The 19,546-nt window shown below is 38.6% G+C and overlaps 3 protein-coding genes across 3 annotated transcripts; 2 read left to right on the forward strand and 1 right to left on the reverse strand.

Moving 5' to 3' along the window:
• Positions 1 to 8: 8 nt before the first annotated feature.
• Positions 9 to 3,709, reverse strand: scpp1 (secretory calcium-binding phosphoprotein 1). The gene is made up of 9 exons (XM_042394454.1): positions 3,575 to 3,709; positions 3,151 to 3,205; positions 2,643 to 2,690; positions 2,212 to 2,265; positions 2,056 to 2,082; positions 1,884 to 1,925; positions 1,516 to 1,548; positions 1,350 to 1,409; positions 9 to 1,253 (listed from the first exon to the last, which is right to left on the reverse strand). Exons 2-9 carry the CDS (start codon positions 3,202 to 3,204, stop codon positions 681 to 683), a joined length of 891 nt encoding a protein of 296 aa, XP_042250388.1. The 5' UTR covers position 3,205; positions 3,575 to 3,709; the 3' UTR covers positions 9 to 680.
• A 3,241-nt stretch (positions 3,710 to 6,950) lies between these two features.
• sparcl1 (SPARC-like 1) lies at positions 6,951 to 15,323 on the forward strand. The gene is made up of 11 exons (XM_042398119.1): positions 6,951 to 7,101; positions 8,125 to 8,180; positions 8,373 to 8,438; positions 8,536 to 9,714; positions 10,323 to 10,431; positions 10,786 to 10,907; positions 10,995 to 11,115; positions 11,217 to 11,353; positions 11,795 to 11,943; positions 12,829 to 12,977; positions 13,448 to 15,323. Exons 1-11 carry the CDS (start codon positions 6,966 to 6,968, stop codon positions 13,474 to 13,476), a joined length of 2,253 nt encoding a protein of 750 aa, XP_042254053.1. The 5' UTR covers positions 6,951 to 6,965; the 3' UTR covers positions 13,477 to 15,323.
• A 1,408-nt stretch (positions 15,324 to 16,731) lies between these two features.
• On the forward strand, positions 16,732 to 18,885 carry scpp9 (secretory calcium-binding phosphoprotein 9). Its single transcript, XM_042397014.1, has 9 exons — positions 16,732 to 16,758; positions 16,921 to 16,973; positions 17,090 to 17,104; positions 17,198 to 17,434; positions 17,933 to 18,001; positions 18,109 to 18,171; positions 18,286 to 18,342; positions 18,441 to 18,491; positions 18,652 to 18,885. Exons 2-9 carry the CDS (start codon positions 16,929 to 16,931, stop codon positions 18,706 to 18,708), a joined length of 594 nt encoding a protein of 197 aa, XP_042252948.1. The 5' UTR covers positions 16,732 to 16,758; positions 16,921 to 16,928; the 3' UTR covers positions 18,709 to 18,885.
• The last annotated feature ends 661 nt before the right edge of the window (positions 18,886 to 19,546 follow it).

The following is a 19,546-nucleotide window of genomic DNA, read 5'->3' on the forward strand; positions in this document are numbered from 1 at the left end:
TTTGTGGATGTGAAAATAAACCTATATATCCATGATAAGTCATACCAGATACTTTTATGTGACTAATTGTTGTAAAGCACAACATTACCACATGCAAGAATTACTTAAAACCTTTACCATTTATTTAAGCATCTTGAGTTCTTCATCATCACAGCTAAAATAGCTAACGTTAGCTAATGCTATTCTGTCTGCAACTGAAGCACAAACTCGTTTTTTATTATCTAACGTTCCCAAATCTAATCATAGAAAATATGCAACCACCCATTATATGATTATCATTTTTTTATTTATTATTATAAAAACAAAGTAAAGGCTTTGACTACATCATAATTACAATAATAATCACACACACAAACCAATCAACTGCAGGTAACATTATGTTGCCAAAATCAACATTCAGAAGCAAGAGGCAGGAGCAGATTTGTCAACCTGAAGTCCTCAGGTAGGTCATTTAACCCTCATCCTACCAACATATTTAACATACAAGGCTGGTGTCCCTGAGGACCCCAAGAATAAACTATTGTAACAACCATCATAAAATATTAACTTATTTCTTATCAAAAATTATTATTTATATAATTCATTGGAATGATAGAATAAAGCACCTTTGAGATATGACAAAAAGTGTAATGGTGTTTAAGTTCATTGTGGGAAATGTAACATTGCACAAGGTCATGTCATCATCTCCTGAGGCTGAGCTCTCTGTCATCCTCATCTGGCACCATCAGATTGTCTACTAAGTAATGGGCGTCATCTCCTATATCCTGGAAGAAATACTCGTCACTTTCACAGCTCTGAGTTCCATTCACACAGTCTTTGGCTTTGATCTGATTCAGCTCGTTGCTGTCACTGGCATTACTGTCCTCTGTGCTTTTGCTGGAATCACTGCTGTCACTGGCCTCACTGGTCTCCTTGCTTTCACTGCTGGTACTCTCACTGCTGTTGTTGGCGGCAGCCGTGACACCAGTAATGTCACTGGTGTCTGCGCTGTCACTGGTGCTGTCACTGGTGCTGTCACTGGTGCTGTCACTGATGCTGTCACTGATGCTGTCACTGCTGTCAGTGGGGTTGTCCACCAGCGGCAGGTTGGAGTGACCCTGAGCAGTGTTGGTCATCTGTCTGAAAGTCGTGCTGGTGGAGGTGTGAGTGGACTGATTCTCAGTCATGTGCTCTGACTGACCTTTGACCTCTGTGCTGCTGTTGTCCTCTGCACTTTGGACTTTGATGACACTTGCAAACACTCGAACCCAACTCTGATGTAGAGAATAAAGAGGATAAACTCACGTTTAATCTCAGCTAAAGTAGGACATAGATTTAAACCACATGAGTGTGTAAAATGTTTATCCCACCTTTCGAACATTCTCCTCGCTGCCCATACTGTTATCTCTGGTTTCAGCCATAGCGTCTGTCTGTGGAAATAGAGTGAACAATATGAGCAAAGTGGAAACCAGAATGACGACGTACCACATATTAACAGTTGGCAAATATAAAATACTCAGTTTCATTTCATCTTACCTCATCTGATTGACTGTTGCTCTCCTCAGAAGTCTGTTTGTGGATAAAAAAGGAAAATATGTGAAGTTTTCTGGAATCATCAAGTAAAGCAGCAAAAGTGCTGACACTATAAGAATGTACATATATATTTCTTTATACTATCAATGTATACCGTATTACTGTATTAAAGACACCTTTTTTCTTTCTTTCCTTTTTTTTCCTGTTCTATCTTACTACAGTTATTTGTTTGCACAATTACACCCTTAACTGTAAGAAATATGATGAATTGGAATTTATGAGCCTAACAATAACATGTTTAAAGGAGTAAATTGAAATATAAAGTTTAAAAAATGCATATAAAATACACATATATATATATATCAACCCACCTTGTCCTCTGATGTGGATTCTAGTGAGTCAGACTCTGAACTCTGGAAAAAAGGCACATTTGATAGAGTGAATTCAGATGCATTTACAGCACATGAACAGGCTTATTAAACCTGTGTGATTAGATTTTGCTTCTTGTGTCAGGCAGACGACTGACAAATCAAAAAGACTCACTTGATTTGATGAATTTTCTTCAGAGCTCTGCAACACAAATAGGAATACATATACATAAGATGAAAACCAGCTATCAGAAAGTAATGCAATCCTCTGCATCAGAAAATGATCATTTACTAATTACTAGATTAAATATATAAATGCAGTATTTGTTACCTGAATCTCTGAGGTGTCATTTTCAGATGATTGTGAAATAGACATACTTTCAGTCTGGGAGAGAAAAAAAAAAAAAATGAAGCACACACCACAATAGATTTAATGATACCTTTCAACTGTAAACAATCATCACATTCATTTAAGATGTCAACCATTGCCATGCAGGCAAGCTATTGCAGTAAGAATGGGTGCAGACGTTATAGTAAACAATAGTCTCCGACAAGGGAATTGTCAGAGACATTGAAATGTCTGGAGAACATTCAAGTAACCGCACCTATTGTTATGTTTTCTGCTGACTGTGTCAGAGGAACACAGCTTGACTGCAGTTAAATTATTTATGTGTAAAGCAGTTTTTGGTTCCTGCATTGCACAGCACCACTGAAAGTCAAGTGAGATTCAAGGTTTGAATGAAGGACTGTGATGGCACTCACCGTGTTTGCATCAAGCTCATTTGATTCCAAAATGGCATTAAATGAAATCTGTCAAAGAGGAAACACATAGATGAGCGTCAGTACAGAAAACACCAGATTTATTAATATTTCCATGATGGTGGATGTGCACAAGATTACTGTGGATCAATAGGTATTTTGTATTATATTATTTTGTACACTCATTACAAAAGTCACATTAGAAATGGACAGGGGTGATACTTTTTATTTCTTATGCTAACATGAATACAAGTGGAAAGCCTGAGAAATCACAATGAATGTGAGAAGAAAAGGAGGCTGCTGTTTAGTTTATTTAATCTCCACACAATGTATGAATGTCTGCGCTCATACATGTTTTTATGCTGTTAATTGTGAGAGAACTGATATTTGATTTCAGCTGTAAACTAGTAAACAAGTACCTGAACTTCAATGTATATACTATACTGTAACTATCATATTATGTAAATATAATTTGTCGATAGAATCAAGTAGAGATTTTTGAAATACTTACCGGGTTGGCAAAAACTACCCCGATCAGGCAAAATGTTATCATGGTAACCTTCATTCTGTAACAGAAACATGTAATAAATATTGCTACTAATTTAATTCAATTTGAGATAAGATGGTTTGCAAACATAAAAACACAAGAAATTCTTTCACACACTTAATACAATCTAAAAATACAAATATGTTTATGTAAAACTAAGTTAAAATGTTCTTTACATATTAGTGTGCACTTGAACTACTAAACATGTTGAGGAGAATGTAACACAAACCAACAAACATGTTTTATTAGTTAAATAAGTTTAAGGCTTTTAACAGAAATATAAGCTTGTAAATACTGTAACAAAGAACAAGCTGCTGTTACACAACTTATGAATCAAAGCAAAGAGTGTAAAAATGATGTCATAATCAGTCAATGAATAATCAATTACCTCTTGGTCCGTAAGGTGCAGAGCTGGTGTAAGAAGCTGTTAGTGGTCCTTGTTCAGTGTATATAGCGACAAACAGGAGAACCCAGAGCCTTATTCTGAACCACGTATGGACGCTGGCTGTTGAGACAGTAAGAGCACAAAGTGTGGATATGCTGAATGAAACTCAGACTGCCTCTGTATATAAGTAACTTCAATTAAGGTGGTTGCATCACTTCCTTCCGGATGTCTCTCTTCTGTCGACACATGAAGGTGTATTTTTTCCGGAGAGCGAGCTCAAAACAAACCCATATTGGCAAGATGATGATTGCATATACACACTACAGACACACACACACAGTTATTTCATTCACTCCCTACATTTCCTCCACCCCCTCCCATGTCTTAAGTGAAATATAGTTTAGATTACTGAACCATAGGGTTTGTGGCCTGCTGGAAAACAAACTCACCCACTCAGGGAGGAAAAGAAGGCCTGGCAGGGTCATGCTTGTTTCCGGTGCAATGGATGTCTTTTTCTTTTTCTCTCTGTAGTTTACCAATTGCTGCAGCTAATTGTTTTCTCTTTATCAATCACCAGGAGCAGAAAACTTCACTAACTAAGTCACTGTCAATGAGGCAAACAACACTGAAAATGCTCTTACAATTAATGACTGAAGTCATATTTTTGTAACCTGTTGTACCTCAGTGTTCTCACTGTTTTTGGAACAGGGCATGTACAGTAAAAATCCTAAATAAAGACCTCTAGATTTCCTCCCTGGGGCTCATAACTGTTTCCTGGATATCCATATATGGTCAGGCTTAAAATAAGATTACAGAATTGCTCGTTTAACCTCACTTTGGATTTCAACCTTGCAAAAGAAACATGTAATTAGACTGGGAATGTTCACTAGTCTGGAGCTGTTCGCCAAAAACCACAGCTACCAGTTTGTAAGGTCCTGCTTTAGAAAGGGGAGGAGTAAGGAGAACATGATTGATGCTTGTTGTGGCAGTCAAAAATGTCTGCACATTCAACCTAAGGTTACTTAAGTTTTTATGATATATTGACCATTTCAGCCAGGCTTCAGATGCACTACTGATTTTCTTAATGTGAGTGGACATTTACAAGAGTGGTAATAGAGCAGAGGAGCTCAAATCTGACCCTGGAGGACCAGTGTGCTGCAGGTTGTTTTTCCTCCTCGGTGTTCAATGAGCCACAGCGGGGCCAACTGTGGGTTATTAGCTATCAAGAAGGAACAGAAATCTGCAGGACACTCAAGGGACAAAATAAAGTGCCTCGCCCTAAGCTGTAAAGAACTTTGCTTGAATATTCTAAACTTCTATAGCTTGACTCAGATGTAGCACTACAGTTTCTCTAATAATAATATTGAAGTTATCCATGATGGAAATATTCTGATTGTACTAAAAGCCACGTAATGTCATTGATACACAAGTAGTAGCTGAGGTTCAAAGTTAATTTTTGAAGTTGGAAACAGCGATTCCATGCCAACTAATGAAGATGCTGTAATGTGATTGAAAGCCTCAGAACAGCCACTTTTAAGCTCACCTTTTAAGTCAAAACATGGATGAAAAATCCTTGAGTGCTCCAAAAAGAAAAAGGAAAAAAAAGAAAAAAGCTAATTTGAACATCTATCATGGGTAAACTCCATCTTCTGATGAAGATCATGTCATATGATCAAAAGCTCCAGGACAGCTGCCAAATTGGCCTGGAGGTGAGATTGTTGTGTCAAATGTTTTATAATAAGTGTGTTTTAAAATGTGTTTAAAAAGACAGATGATGCAAAAGTGAACTAATGATTACTATTAGTAATCTGCCTACCGTCTTGACTTGAGACAATGAGCCGTCATGTTTTTACTCACTATGTCACTATGTCAAAATGATTAAGCTTCATTAACATTTGTCATTGGTTTTATCAGTGGCTGTCGAGGAATTGCTGGAGCTGGTTAACTCAAAGTGAAGAACTCATCAGCAGACCAGGAATGTCTTAAGCAGGAACATTTATTGAAACTCAATCAAGGAAAACAGAGTTACAAGTGAAACACTGTGCAATGCCACTCAATTGTGCCGTCTACTTCTGGACAATAGTATTTAAGCCCTTCACTAAATCCTTACCCTTACTACCTCCAAACAAGGTTATTCTTCACACATCTATGCCTCTATTGATTATTGAACTATAGACAAGACACTATGCTGATTAAAGTTAACTGAAGTCACAAAGTCTATACAAAGGTTACTTGCTACCTTGAGATCAGTCTGACCGTCACAGAAGCACAGCATATCTCCACTTGACCTTGGTTGCCACGGGAGACAGCTAGCCTTATCAAGACAGCTGCATATCTGAGCAAACCTCAGCAGACGGAGAGAAGAACTACTCTGAAATAAACAGGTCATGACCTACTGCTCTCAGGATAGAAAATGACCAGAAAATGACCCGTGGAACACAAATATTTCCCCCACAGTGGCTTTAAGAAGCACAAATGTGACTTGAGATTGACATTAGTGGCAAAACAAAATTATTGATCCTGCTGTGAAACCATGTTTTACTGACAAGTTTACTTTTAATTCATGATACAGAGAGGAGGTAAGGAGTAATATTTATTACACTCCTTCTGTCCCTGTCCTTCCAACTGGGTTTACTCACATCCAATGGAGCTCATTTATGAATTTACCTTTCAAGCTTTTCATCTATAACAAATCTAAATTTAATTAACCTCTTAACGTCCACCGGGTTGCCGGTGACCCGCTTAAGCCAGTTGTCAGTGGCTTGGTATCACACAGTAATGAATAAAAGCAATTGGCACAATTTGGCCACATGGAGACGTTTTGGAGAGGTTCAGGGACACCAGTGACACCACAAACTGAAAACTCCCTAGCTCCCATAAGGTTAGGCCTAGAGGTCTGGAATTTTATACAGATGTGGTTGACAAGATGTAGAAGGTATCTGGTGATTTGCATAGTTCTGGCATAAAGCATGTCTTAGTTATTGTTATTCAAATATGACTCATTATAGACAAGGACAAAAAACACTTTTTTGAGCCATATTTGAAGTGTAGTTTTGGTTGTGTTTTAACCACATGCTAAACAAGCACATTTCCAGAAACTAGAAGATATTATATTTCAAATGAAGCCTAATACATGCATTTTGGCCTTACAGTTCTTCTGTTATAAGCTTTTCCATTCAGGTATGCCAAATAGGCAAAAAATTTAAAAAAAAAAAAAAAAAAAAAGGATGTTAAGAGGCTACGTCTGCTCAGGAATTTTGTTTTTTTTGTTTTTGCACTGCACTATCTTTCTGTCTTTCTCTCCCTCACTCTGTTTCTGTATAGCCCAAAAGACCCTCCTCCGCCTCCAACCCCCAACAAAATTGTGTGTATGTGTGTGTGTGTGTATGTGTGCATGAAGCATGCCAGTTTGAGAGGACAGTGTGAGCGCTGTCTTGAATACAAAAGGACATCTTCACATCAGGTTCAACACAGGCACACACTGGTATTTTGTGCGGAGTTCTCATTTCTCTTGCAACTATCAGCCTCAGGTAATATCCTCATTACTGGAGACTTTTCCAGTGTTTTGACATGTAATATATTAATGACCAAAAGAGATATGTGTGACATCTTGTTTACTAACTAGTTTGCAGTTCAACCTTTTTTCTGTGTGTACAGGGACTACTGGTTTTGCTCGTATTGTAGCCCCTTTTGTGATCGTTGAACGTTTGCTTTGATGCTCTGATACTGTCATTGATGCCTTCATGATTTTTGTACATATCAATAGGTAGTGACTATTAATATGCCGTCTGTATTGAAATATACAAAAATACACTGTATAGACAAATTAAAATGTTGCTTATTTACACCTGCCTGTGCATCATCTATATAAGAATGCAATTTATACAATTATATAATATCCTCAAACAAGTTGAATTGATTGTTATTAAAGTGTAAGAAATACATTGATGCCTGTTGTGTAATATTGCTAGTATATAAAGCTGAAATGTTTTATTGTCTCAGAAATATAAAGATAAAAAAATATTGAGATATTTATCGCTTATTATTAATTTTTATACATACCCCTCCTGCCTGCACCTATACTGGGTTTACTGGGCCGAACCAGAGAGCTATTGTTCCACTGGACAGGCCCAGTAATGTCTGTTTTGTTTCCGTCCAGAGAGACAAAAAGTTTGTGGACTTAGTCAACTTTTTCCAGTCTGGTAGCTTCTGATGTTTACTTTAGCTCTGAATGTGACTTTTGAGAGAGAGGCGCATCTCAGAGGCCTGTAACCTTGGCAACAGTGGAGGCCAATCCTGCAGCTCCGCTCGTCACGAATGTGTTGGCAGCATACAGATGCACTCGTCTGTTTTAACTTTGAAAGATGTGCCAAGTTCAAGTCTTTGTTGTGACCAGTTAGAAATCAGGATATAATATATTTATTGTTCATAATGTGTTTTAAGCTGTTTGTTTTATCTGTTTATCAGATTTTAAGCCCTGCAGTGATTCACAAAAATGTAAATTTGCAAAATATTTTTGTCCAATGTTTAAATTATTCATTTCAATGTTCCAGGTATGAGGGCCTGCTTAGTATTCATTTGCTTACTGGCAGCAACATTTGCCTTGTCTGTGAGTAGCAATGCTATTAATGTTTTTTCTTAGTTTGACAAGTAAACTAAACTTAACTTAACAAGTAGACTTAAGCAACTAAACTTTTGCATGTAAGAATTTCCAGACAAATACATATCAATATCTTTGTTTACTGCAGTTTTGTCAGTCACTTAATGGATGATCATTATTTGTTATTCCTGTTGTATCCAGGTAAAAAGCAAACCTCATGGAAAACACCATGGATTGCATAAGACTTCCCACAAAGCCAAAGAAAAGGTAGAGCAGGACTTTTAAAATTATTTTAAAAGTTTTATTTGAAACATCACATGATTTTATATTGTGAAATGAATATTTTCCTTTTCTCTTGACTAAGGACATTATCACAGAGGAGGCCAACAAGGCACAGATCTTACCCACTTTAGTCACGTTTGAGGCCAGCAGCCAGGAGCAGGAAGATGAGGAACTGAGCTCTGAGGACAACGCTAATGCTAAGAAGGATGGAGAGATTGAGATGAGAGAAAGGAGTGATAAAAGTACAGCAGTCCTGCTGAGTGAGGAGGAACTGGTAGACCTCCTGAAGAAGGAGGCAGAAGAAGAGGAAGAAGCAGAAAAAAGAGAGCTGGAAGAAGATGTGGAGGCAGACAAAGGCAAAAAGGAGTCTGGTGAGGCTGTGGGGATGACTGAGGATGAGGAAGCTGAGGGGCAGGAGAAGAAGTTGGGTGACAACTTGGAAATGGAGGAAGACAGCGAAGAAGTGACAGAGAAGGAGGAGGTGAAGGAAGAGAGCGCGGAAGATGCTGAAATGTTGGAGGAAGAAGATCAGCTGGAGGAGGTGGTGGAGAAGATGTCACCCAAGGAAAAGGAGCAAGAGTCTGTCAGCAAAGTGGATGATAGAGAAGAAGAAGAAAGGGTGTTGCTGGAGGAAACAGATGGCAGCACAGACTCAGAGATCCCAGTCGATCTCGACTACGCTGCGGATAGCAGCATTTTACCTTTACATATTTTTTCAGCTAAGGTAAAACCCCACAATGATGACGACCAGCCTATTTCAAAAACAGATGTTCCAGATGCTAAAGACAAGGAAATCAGTGAGAAAGGACTCCCTCACCCACCCTCCATTGCAGATGATTATGAACAAGGCATACAAAACACAGAAGCATTGGACAGTGAGGAATCATCTGACCAGGATGACCTTGAAGAAGGAAAAAACGACCATGGCAAAGACTCCCAGGCTAAATCTGAAGAAAGAAATGGTGATAAGAAAGTACCAAAGGTGGACATGGACTCTCAAGAACCAAAGAGCAGCATGGACCTTGAATCTGGGTCACGACTGGCTGGAAAGGAGGAAGAGAAGAGTAAGAATGACAGTGGAAGTCACACCAAGGGAAAGACAAGGAAGGAAAAGAAGAACCAGAGGGCAAGGAAGCACTCACCACAGAGGGAGGAAACACAATCAGGACAGGAGCAGAGCGAAGAGGATCCTCAGGAGTCTGAGGACAGCAGCATCGACAATACAGTCCACAAGGCAAAGAGAAGGAGGGCAGGAAAATGGGTACAACATTTATAATGTGTATATTTATTTTCTTTAAAGCAGCTATAATCCGTTGGTCGGGACAAAACAAGACATATTAGGTTGCATCTTGGGCTTTGGAAAATGGTAATTGAAGGTTTTCAACATTTTCTGACATTTTACAGACCAAAAGACTAATCAAATAATTGAGAAAATAATCAACAGATTAATCGCTAATGAAAATAATAGTTAGGGAAAGCCTTATAAAGATCCACATATCCCCCATGAGTTGGTGGAGACCAAAAACAGAGCTAGAAGGAGAAGGAATATTGCACTTACATTTGCCAGGAGGCCAGAAACAAAGCTCTAATGTTGCTCTGTATCTGCTGGATGTGTACTTTTTGCTAATAAGTTAGCCATATGAACAAAATATGACAATACTGTTTATAATACTGCTATAGCTTGATTCTGGTGCCCCCATGTGGCAAAAAAAAAAAAAAAAATCAGTTATTGCAGCTTTAACGTTCTCGTTAGGGAAATGTGAAGTATCACTTTTGCTGTGTTAATACAGCTGCAATCAGATGTGGCCAGTAGTAGTTGGAACATTTTTTATGATTTTTTATTTACATGTCTCTTGTGTACTTTTCCAGGGTCCTTTAGTTGGTATGAATCCAGTGCAGATAAGAGCCACAGTGGATCTCTACCCAAGTTCCAGGCCCTCTCTTGGTGGAGGCATACATCACCCAGAAGCCCCTGCCGGTTGGTGTTTGGTTAATTCAGCAGCTGCAGCCACATTCACCATACTGACTAATACACTATCCCAACAATCTCACAGAGGAATCTGCTGACTGGATCATTTTGCTAAAACTTCCGCATGAATAGCACCACTCTGCTTCACAGTCACAACCAAAACACAGCTCTGCAGGCTTAAGGAGTGAATAAGAGAGATCAGGTTGAATTTAATCACTCTACAAACTCAAATGGCAGTGGAATGTAGGGGGATGATGTGTAGTGGTCCGGTTATCACACTGTAAATAAATAGATTATTGACGCTGACAGTTTTTGAAATTCACATAGGGCAAAGGTCATTGCAGTGTTTGTTTCTTGTTTTAGATCCATGTGATAACTTCCGCTGCAAACGTGGAAAGACGTGTAAACTTGATGCAGACAATAAGCCAGGCTGTATGTGTCAAGAACCATCAGAGTGTCCTCCCAGTGTGAATGAATTTGATAATGTAAGTATGAATGACCTGGAATCCTTTTCAAAAGCTGCTGTATGGTATTTGTCTGTTGCACCATTGATTATTGTTCAATTTCTGTAGGTCTGTGGGACAGACAACAAAACATATGATACATCGTGTGAGCTCTTTGCTACCAAATGCAACCTGGAGGGCACCAAGAAAGGACACAGACTTCATCTGGACTACACCGGGCCATGCAAATGTGAGCGTTAACTGCAGCATAGAATATATATTAACAACAACATTTGTAAATGAAGTATAATGCAGGAAAAAATGTATTTAACCCTACTCTTTCTCTATCAGTAATACTTCCATGCGTGGATACTGAGCTGGTCCAGTTCCCTCTACGAATGAGGGATTGGCTGAAAAACGTGCTGCTGCAGCTATATGAACATGACTCCATGTCTCCTGGCTTCCTCACTCCTAAACAGCGTTTCAGAGTAAGTTGAATGGCTCAAAATGAATATGAGAAATATATTTAAACATCAAAGAGCTGTCATGGTGTCTTGTTAATCTGAGTATGACTTTGTACTTTTGTTTATGAGCATAGGGACAGTTCCACATGAGTTTTAGAGAAATGATTATACATTTCAAATGCTTTTTATCCATAATTAAATACATCAATCGAAGTAACCCCAAGATTAAGAGAAACACTGCTTTTAATAAATCTTAAAACTGTATATTTTCTACAGCTTAAAGCAAACATACTGTATTATTTGTCCACATTTTGTTGTAGAAATCCAATCAATCAATGAATCAATGAGTCAGTCAGTCACATAGCACATTTGGGTAAAGAAACAACTGTATAAAATGTATGTTGTCAACATTGTAGTGTTTTAGGTAATAAAAATCAACCAAACTGTACCAACTGTATTCTGTAGGTGAAGAAAATCTTTGAGAGTGAGAGGCGTCTTCATGCAGGCGATCACTCTGTTGAGCTGCTTGCACAGGACTTTGAGAAGAACTATAACATGTACATCTACCCAGTGCACTGGCAGTTTGCTCAACTGGACCAACACCCTTCTGACAGGTACGTTATTTGAATGCATTGTGTTTCCATTTGCTCAAGCATTATGCTGAATAACATCCAAAAAACCCTCATAGAATGGTTACCATATAAAGTTTCAACAAAATCACTGACTTCAATATTAATCCTTGTGAAAGGTATCTGAAATATCACATGTGGAACCCATTCTGATGATATATTTTTTAGCTATTGACCAAAACATCCCTTTTTTCCTGTTGGTATTATAAACCTGCCGTAGAACAGATAATGGGAGATTCCGATTGTACATCCGTGGATTAGATTTTGCACAGGCTTTAGTGATGATGGAAAAATAATATGACCACTGGATGGATGATTCACAAGACAGGACAACCTAGCCACCCCTGACAGAGCACTCATGGATACATTATTTCAAAGAATGTGATATATCAATAAGCTCTGTCAACAATTAAATATATTAGAATAATAACATGTGCAAAGAAAGTGAAATTGCATCTGTCATATTGGAGGTGGACAACAGGATTAGGTAATCATCAGGGGGCACTGGCACATCCTTGAATGATTTTTACCAATAATACGATGTAAAATGCCCACACACTGCTATCTTGTTCTCAGGTCTTCTTGCATGCTACACGTACATGGAAACTTTTTGATTGCTGGTATTTGAGGTTGAAACATTGTCAGGTGCATGTAGGATAAAAGTACAACTGGGAACAAGAATGCAGTGTGTGGGTTTTTTTGTGTCTTTTCAGACAGCAGGATTGACTAATCATTTTACAAAAAAGCCAATACAAGTCCAGTATATCAAGAAACCTATTATAAGCCATATCAGTATCATGATGCACACACACTGTGTATTTATGTACACTGATCAAAACATGATGTTTCTTTTTTTTTTCTTGTATGCAGATTCCTGTCCCACTCAGAGCTGGCACCTCTCAGGGTCCCTCTGGTGCCAATGGAGCACTGCACCTCCCGCTTCTTCCAGGAGTGTGATGCTGACAAGGACAAGCAGGTGTCCTTTACAGAATGGACTTCCTGTTTTGGTATCAAGGATGGTAAGACAAGCAGCATTTTACCAACTCAAACATACACTGATAAACAAATTGTTACAACACTAAAACTTTTCTGTGCATTGAGAAAAGATGGCTTTAACATTTACTTGTTGACAAAACATTCTGATTGAGACTCTCTATATCTTCACATAAAATATATACTTAGTCAACTATTTAGGCACATTCTTTATTTTAATGTGTCATTATTTTAACTGATAGCAGCAATTTAAAACCTCTTTTTTCTCACAATTATGTTCGATAAATGTTCCATTCCAGTAATAATGTAGCATTAAATACTAGCAATTTGTTTCTGTAATGGATTTTCAGTGAAAATACATGACTAATTAATCCATAATTTATTTGTATCTGTCAGTTTTAATGATAATGCATTTCTGTAGCCTAGCAAACTGTATCATAAAATGCTGTCAGTTATTTCTGATCCCATTAATGCCTACTATCTATTTTCTCCACAGATGATATCGATGTCAACCTGCTATTCTAAAGTTCATTTTGTACCTCATCCATTACACCAGCTTGTGGAAGCTGCTCCAACAGGGCAGCTTGAGACAGAAGCCTCTGTGTTACTGGTACAGATGAAAGAAATTCATTTTTACCTCCTGCTATAGAGGGCGAGTGTTGGTGGTCATTGGTGTTTCTTTATGTCAGGCTAAGCTTGGACATTTGATCCTGTTCTATAATTTAGACGCAGCTGGTAGAAAAAAAAATAGAATATCAGAAAGAGTTATGTTTAGCCAGTTTTATATAAAATCTGTTTTCTAAAGCATTCCAAACTGGGGAAAAGTTTACAACAGCTCATTAGTTGAAATAGTATTGTACAGTATACAGTGCCAGGCTTCACATGAACTGTTCATGTATGTTAGAGTGATTTAGTGCAGAATTACTCTTTAAATAAAAGTTAAATGGATAATTTCAGACCCCTGTGTTACACTAGAAAATGTAAAACAATAACTGTGTTGCTTACTTTTGTTGCGATTGCTGTAAATGTTTGTCTTTGCATCTTGTGTTTCATTATAGCTCTAATTAAAGCTCTATGGAAAGCAATGGATTCACAGTATAATGACATAGAATATGTTAGTGCACCCTGCTGTTAATGATGGTTATGACCTGTGTTTCTCTACAGTCCTGAAATAAAGTTATTACATCATATTGGTGGATCCCATAGACCCCAAAAGGCCCTGGGAAACATCAGTTTGTGCTTTAATATCATGTTTTATTCGCGGGTCGGTCTTCCTGATGTCACCATGACATGAAGAAAAATGAAAATATGACACTTGCAACAATGGTTTTGAAAATGCAAGTCACTGATACCTGGTTTGGGTTAGCCACATAATCCTGAATAATGGCCCTCTGTATGGCAACAAAGCAAAAAATAGCCTAGCAGCACGGTCATGATGATTACAGTGACTTGTTGTTCTGAGATAAAGCACTGGACTCTGATTGGACCTGTCTTAGAGATGGTTGAATCTGACGCTCTCTATATAAGCGAAGAGAGGGACGGCTCTTCACCTGTCGACCGTCTGCTGTTACATGAGATCAAACATGTTTTGCATACTGTGGGTGATCTTTCAGACTTTGGCTGTTGTGGTGGAGGGTGGTGTGTCTTCAGGGAGTGCGGAGGCACTCGCCAATGCAGGAGTGAATAATAATGGGGCAGCAGGTGGCAACAATGCCAACCCTGGTGCTCAAAATGGGGTCCCACTGAATGGTGAACCCCTTTTGGCACAGTTAGTCCAACTTGATGGGTCATTTTTCATCCAGCCAGTCAGGAACCAAATAGGTCAGGCACCTGTGCAGCAGCTGATTCCTACTGGAGCTCTCCAACAAGGTGGGCCATTTCTTGTGGGTCATGCAGTTGGAGCCAATGTGAATCCACAGGGGCAGGTGGCTCAGGTTGCCGGGGGTGGGCCGGTCATGCTGTTTGCTGTGCTGCCACAGAGAAATGCTGCAGGAAACCCACAGGGTGCCTTGTTGACTCCCGGCCAAGTGCAGCTGATCTTGGTAGCCGGACTGAACAACCAGCAACAGCCAGGCGCTGCTGGTGGAAGGGCGGCTGGCAGAGCGAGGTTCCAGCGTTCAGTGGCAGCTCGCCTCAGGAGGACACAGTCTCCGGTGATGAAGGTGAAGGCAGCTGAAGAAGAGGAAGAATGCTCTGGAATGGAGACTGAGGACAATCAAGCAAAATGAGACCACACAGCTGTCAGACATCACAGATATCTCATGATTCATTCTTCAGTTCTGATCCTGTCTCATTACTAACTGTTCATGCATGTGTGTTATCTTTATGAATCATTGTCATCATATCTAATCACCAATAAATGGTTGAAGTCATTCATTGAATCTTTCTTCAGTCTTTTACATCAGTACATTACATGTTTGATTCCACATGATCTGAAGCTTAAAAGAAGCAAAACACTGAGCAACAGTAGCCAGCGTCATGGGTGTGGCTCCTCTGAAGGCAGTTATTTTTGTATGAGATTGTGGTACAAATATGTACACATTTCTGTTTACACTGCACTGCTTGTAACGTGGTAATTTAGGTCTCTAAATATGAAAAACATCCTAAACACATTACTCACATGTCAAAAGGAACATATTCCTATTTATAAAGCCTTTGACATAATGAAATAAAAGACCCCAAAGTCCTCTATAAAATGAATCAGACATGTAAAAAAGCACATATTTAGACATTAAGAAGTGTCATTTGTCTTGACAAGAAACTGCAAACAGGAAGAAAATCTTTCTTAATTTGAACTGCATGACAGTGTGTAATTAGCATAAAACCTCAGACCAGACTACTACAGAGGGTGTCTACCTGGTTGGCTGTACGGTGCGTGTCAGCGGCAAAGAAAAACCCTTTTTTCCCCAGACACCCTCAATATGTGATAACATACTCAGCCGACCACACTGGGAATGAATGTAATGGCTCCAAACATCTTGAGAAAACATGCCGATGAAACATGACAGACACATATCTGTGGCTGTCTATCAGTAATACCAGAGGTTTTTACTTTTAATTAAAAGATGTCTGGAATTGTTGCCTTCATAGTCTTCATAGTTGAGTTGGTAGCAGGATATGTGTAGTTATTTTAGGGCTGGTGACAGTAACAAAATCTGCTTGAGTCTGTTATCAACAATGTAAACCCGAGACAGATTACAGTTGGGCCTCCGGTCATGCCTGAGGCAGCAGGAAACATGAAATTCACAGCAAGACATGATGCTGTTTTCCTGATCTCAGAATCTTTTCTTCAGCCCAGACAGTTTGCTGCATGCTAGGTAAAATATTTTAATTAAATTTAAGAGCGGACAGCTGTTATTCATAGTTTGATCATGAAAAGCACTTGACGATGATGTCAGTTATTTGTCTCCCGGTACCACAACCCACAACATTTAGATGGTTCATACTAGATTTAAATAAGTGCCCTCTAGAAACCCCAAGACACTGAATCATTCTGTTATTGTTTGTGGTCACCCAGCTGTATCGAGAACAATATGATAAATGGCTGAACAGAATGAAGCATCTTTGAAAAGAGATAGCTCACTATGATGCATTTCTTTGAATCTCGTCGTAAAAGAAGAAAAGAAGATGTCATACCGCAGGTTCCCATGACATGCAGGTGACAAATATAGTTTGTGAACAAGTCAGTCTTCTCCTCTCTAATTGGCTCATAATAATCTCTGGCACTGATAAAAGCTGTCTAAAGTCAGAGAGCAACCATAGTCCACCTTGGCACATAACGTTTGAAGCAAGAACAGGCAATATAAGGTATGGGATGCAACTTTCTCAAGAGTTTTTATATAATTTGGTCAGAATTATGTATATACACTACAGGATTAGATCTAGTTCTAACTGAAATCATGCATATATTATTAAAAATGTGTAGATATTTTTGAAGCAAAATGCATCTTTCGTTATTTTACGTTTCAGACGGCAAGATGAGGCTTCTTCTTCTCACAACATTTGTAGCCACCGTCTGTTATGTGAGTGTACTTGTTTATCTATCTATCTATCTATCTATCTATCTATCTATCTATCTATCTATCTATCTTACATACAAAGCAGTGAATTTAACTTCTTGTCCCTTTGCTTATTGCAGGTCAATGCAGGCAAGGTAAGAAAAATTCAGACTAATCATCTATGTGTGATCAGTGCAATACTATATTTTAATATATAAATAACACATAACACACTTTCCACTCCACAGAAACAGCGGATGATGGCAGCTTTGAACGGAGGAGGATTGCTGGGAGGTATGAACGGAGGAGGATTGCTGGGAGGTATGAACGGAGGAGGATTGCTGGGAGGTATGAACGGAGGAGGACTTCTGGGAGGTATGAACAGAGGAGGATTGGGAAACCCTGGGCTGATGGCTGGAGGCCTGAACCCACCCGTGGTAGCTGGTGGTGGGGCAGGTTTGATTGGGCAGCCCCAGTTTGCTCAGGTTAGTCCATCAGGTTATTATTTTTCATGACTTCAGCTCAGTGTAAATGGAAATCATGTCATTCACTACTGTATTATGTTTATTGTGTGAAATATATAAATAAATAAAAAAGTCTAATTTCAGTTTCTAATGAACTAAAAACTAAAAGTAAGATTAAAACTGGCTGCAAAAACATTTTTGTAGACAGAAATACAAATGACACTTTGGCATTGTGAGAACAAATGTGCTTTCCAAACACACCACAAGATGGTGCTCTCCTGTTAACTGACTTGTTGGTTTCTGATGTCTTCATCATGAGCACATGGCATTATTTTAAGCTCAGTGGTCTGAATTCAGATTGCTGTTATGTTATCCAGCACTGATTATATTATCATTATACAACAATATGTAAGAAATACCTGATCTAGACTTTTCATGTAAACTTTTTGCAGTAATACTGAACTACAATAATCCTGATAAGAAGAATTAAAGTTGTAATCTTCTGTCTTCCTCTCCAAGTTTGTTCCTGGTCTTCCTGCTTTTGGTGCCCCCATTCCAAATATGTTCCCTGTACCTGCAATCAACATGGTTAGTGTGGCACATAGAGTAGTTGTGCTAAAAAACATCACAGCTCCTTTGACATTGTTTCAGGTTTAATGAGTGAAATATCTGATTTCTGTCTGTTTGTTTACCAGCAACTTCCTTTTACTGGAGTCCCTCAAATGGCACCAATGAATCCTGTCCAGCAACCTCTGATGGTAATCACTCATCATCTCTATCACTGACTTTCAGTCCACAGCATCCTTTTATTACGTTACATTATGATTAGTAAAAAATTTAATAAATCCTGCTGTCTTGCTGTCTTTATTTAGGCGCTCACAGGTGGCGCCGGGCAACCCCCCCAGCCTGATCTGCTCCAACGATTCAGGGTAGGAAAGAAGTCATTTACTAATTTAACTTTTACATCAACTGTATGTGACTATTGATGAAAAATACATTTTCTAATTGTTGTTCTTTGGATCTCCAGCGTCAGCTTATGAAACAGGAAAACACGTTGAAGACCACTGTGGATACTCAGGTAACAATGAGTAATTTACAAATATAAAGAAAGAAGTTTCAGTGTATGAGATTGCAAACATCATCAACACTGTGTAAAGTTTTTCTGTGTGTTTTTGAGCCTTTTCAAATTCTCTTAAAGGTTTCAATCATTGACTCACGTTACCTTTTCATTTCCTCAGATTCCAGCTCCTCCTGAAACAACAACAACTCCCTGTGATGATGATCATAATAATTAAGATGCCACTGTTAACAACAGCTTTTAATGAAATATACAAGAACTATACAATATGATAATAAACCTGCCTTAAATGATTTTGCCTTTCACAAATGACCATGGATGCTGCGTGTTTTATGCACTTTGTGATGTATTATATAGAAACTGAGCTGTAGCATTAATCTCAGTTAAAACCAAATCATGTATTTTCTTGTGTTTGCTTTATAATAAAATTAAATCTACTTTAAAAGTAAGCTTGTTTTGTAGAATTCTGATTTCACAACAGATCATTTTCATCAGCAAACTACGCTCTGAATGCAATTGACAGTAGATCTCTGCTGCCATCTAATGGATAACAAACAATAAAGTCATATGCAGTATAATGAAATAACATGAAACCACAACTAATGTGTCATGAAGCAGAATAAAAAGAGGTCAGTTGGTTCACTGCGCTGAGTGAAACCTGAAACCCTCCTAGTTTTGTTCAAGGCCTGCAATAAGACGAGCTTTTGGTTTCTGCATCAATAATTCTGATTGATGAAACATGCTGGTGGACTTAGAGTACATCACTGACCCAGATGTGACCTCTGCTGATGCGTCATAAAAAATCATAATTCTGACATGTCACAGTAAGAAAAGCACAGGTGTAAACAATATTGTTACTGATGGCTGAATTTTGAATTTAAGCTGCCTCAGTGTCAGAGTTGGACTTGCTGGCTCACTGTCATGACTTACTGAGACACTTGAACACAACTGAGACGTTGTTAATGTTATTAGCAACACTTGTGCTTCACTATGAAGGGTCAAAAGGTCGGCTGTGAAAAAGGCCTATTGGGCACATTTAAAAACAAGGTAAAGTT

Source organism: Thunnus maccoyii, chromosome 2 (genome assembly GCF_910596095.1).
Source record: "Thunnus maccoyii chromosome 2, fThuMac1.1, whole genome shotgun sequence".
Classification (NCBI taxonomy): domain Eukaryota; kingdom Metazoa; phylum Chordata; class Actinopteri; order Scombriformes; family Scombridae; genus Thunnus; species Thunnus maccoyii.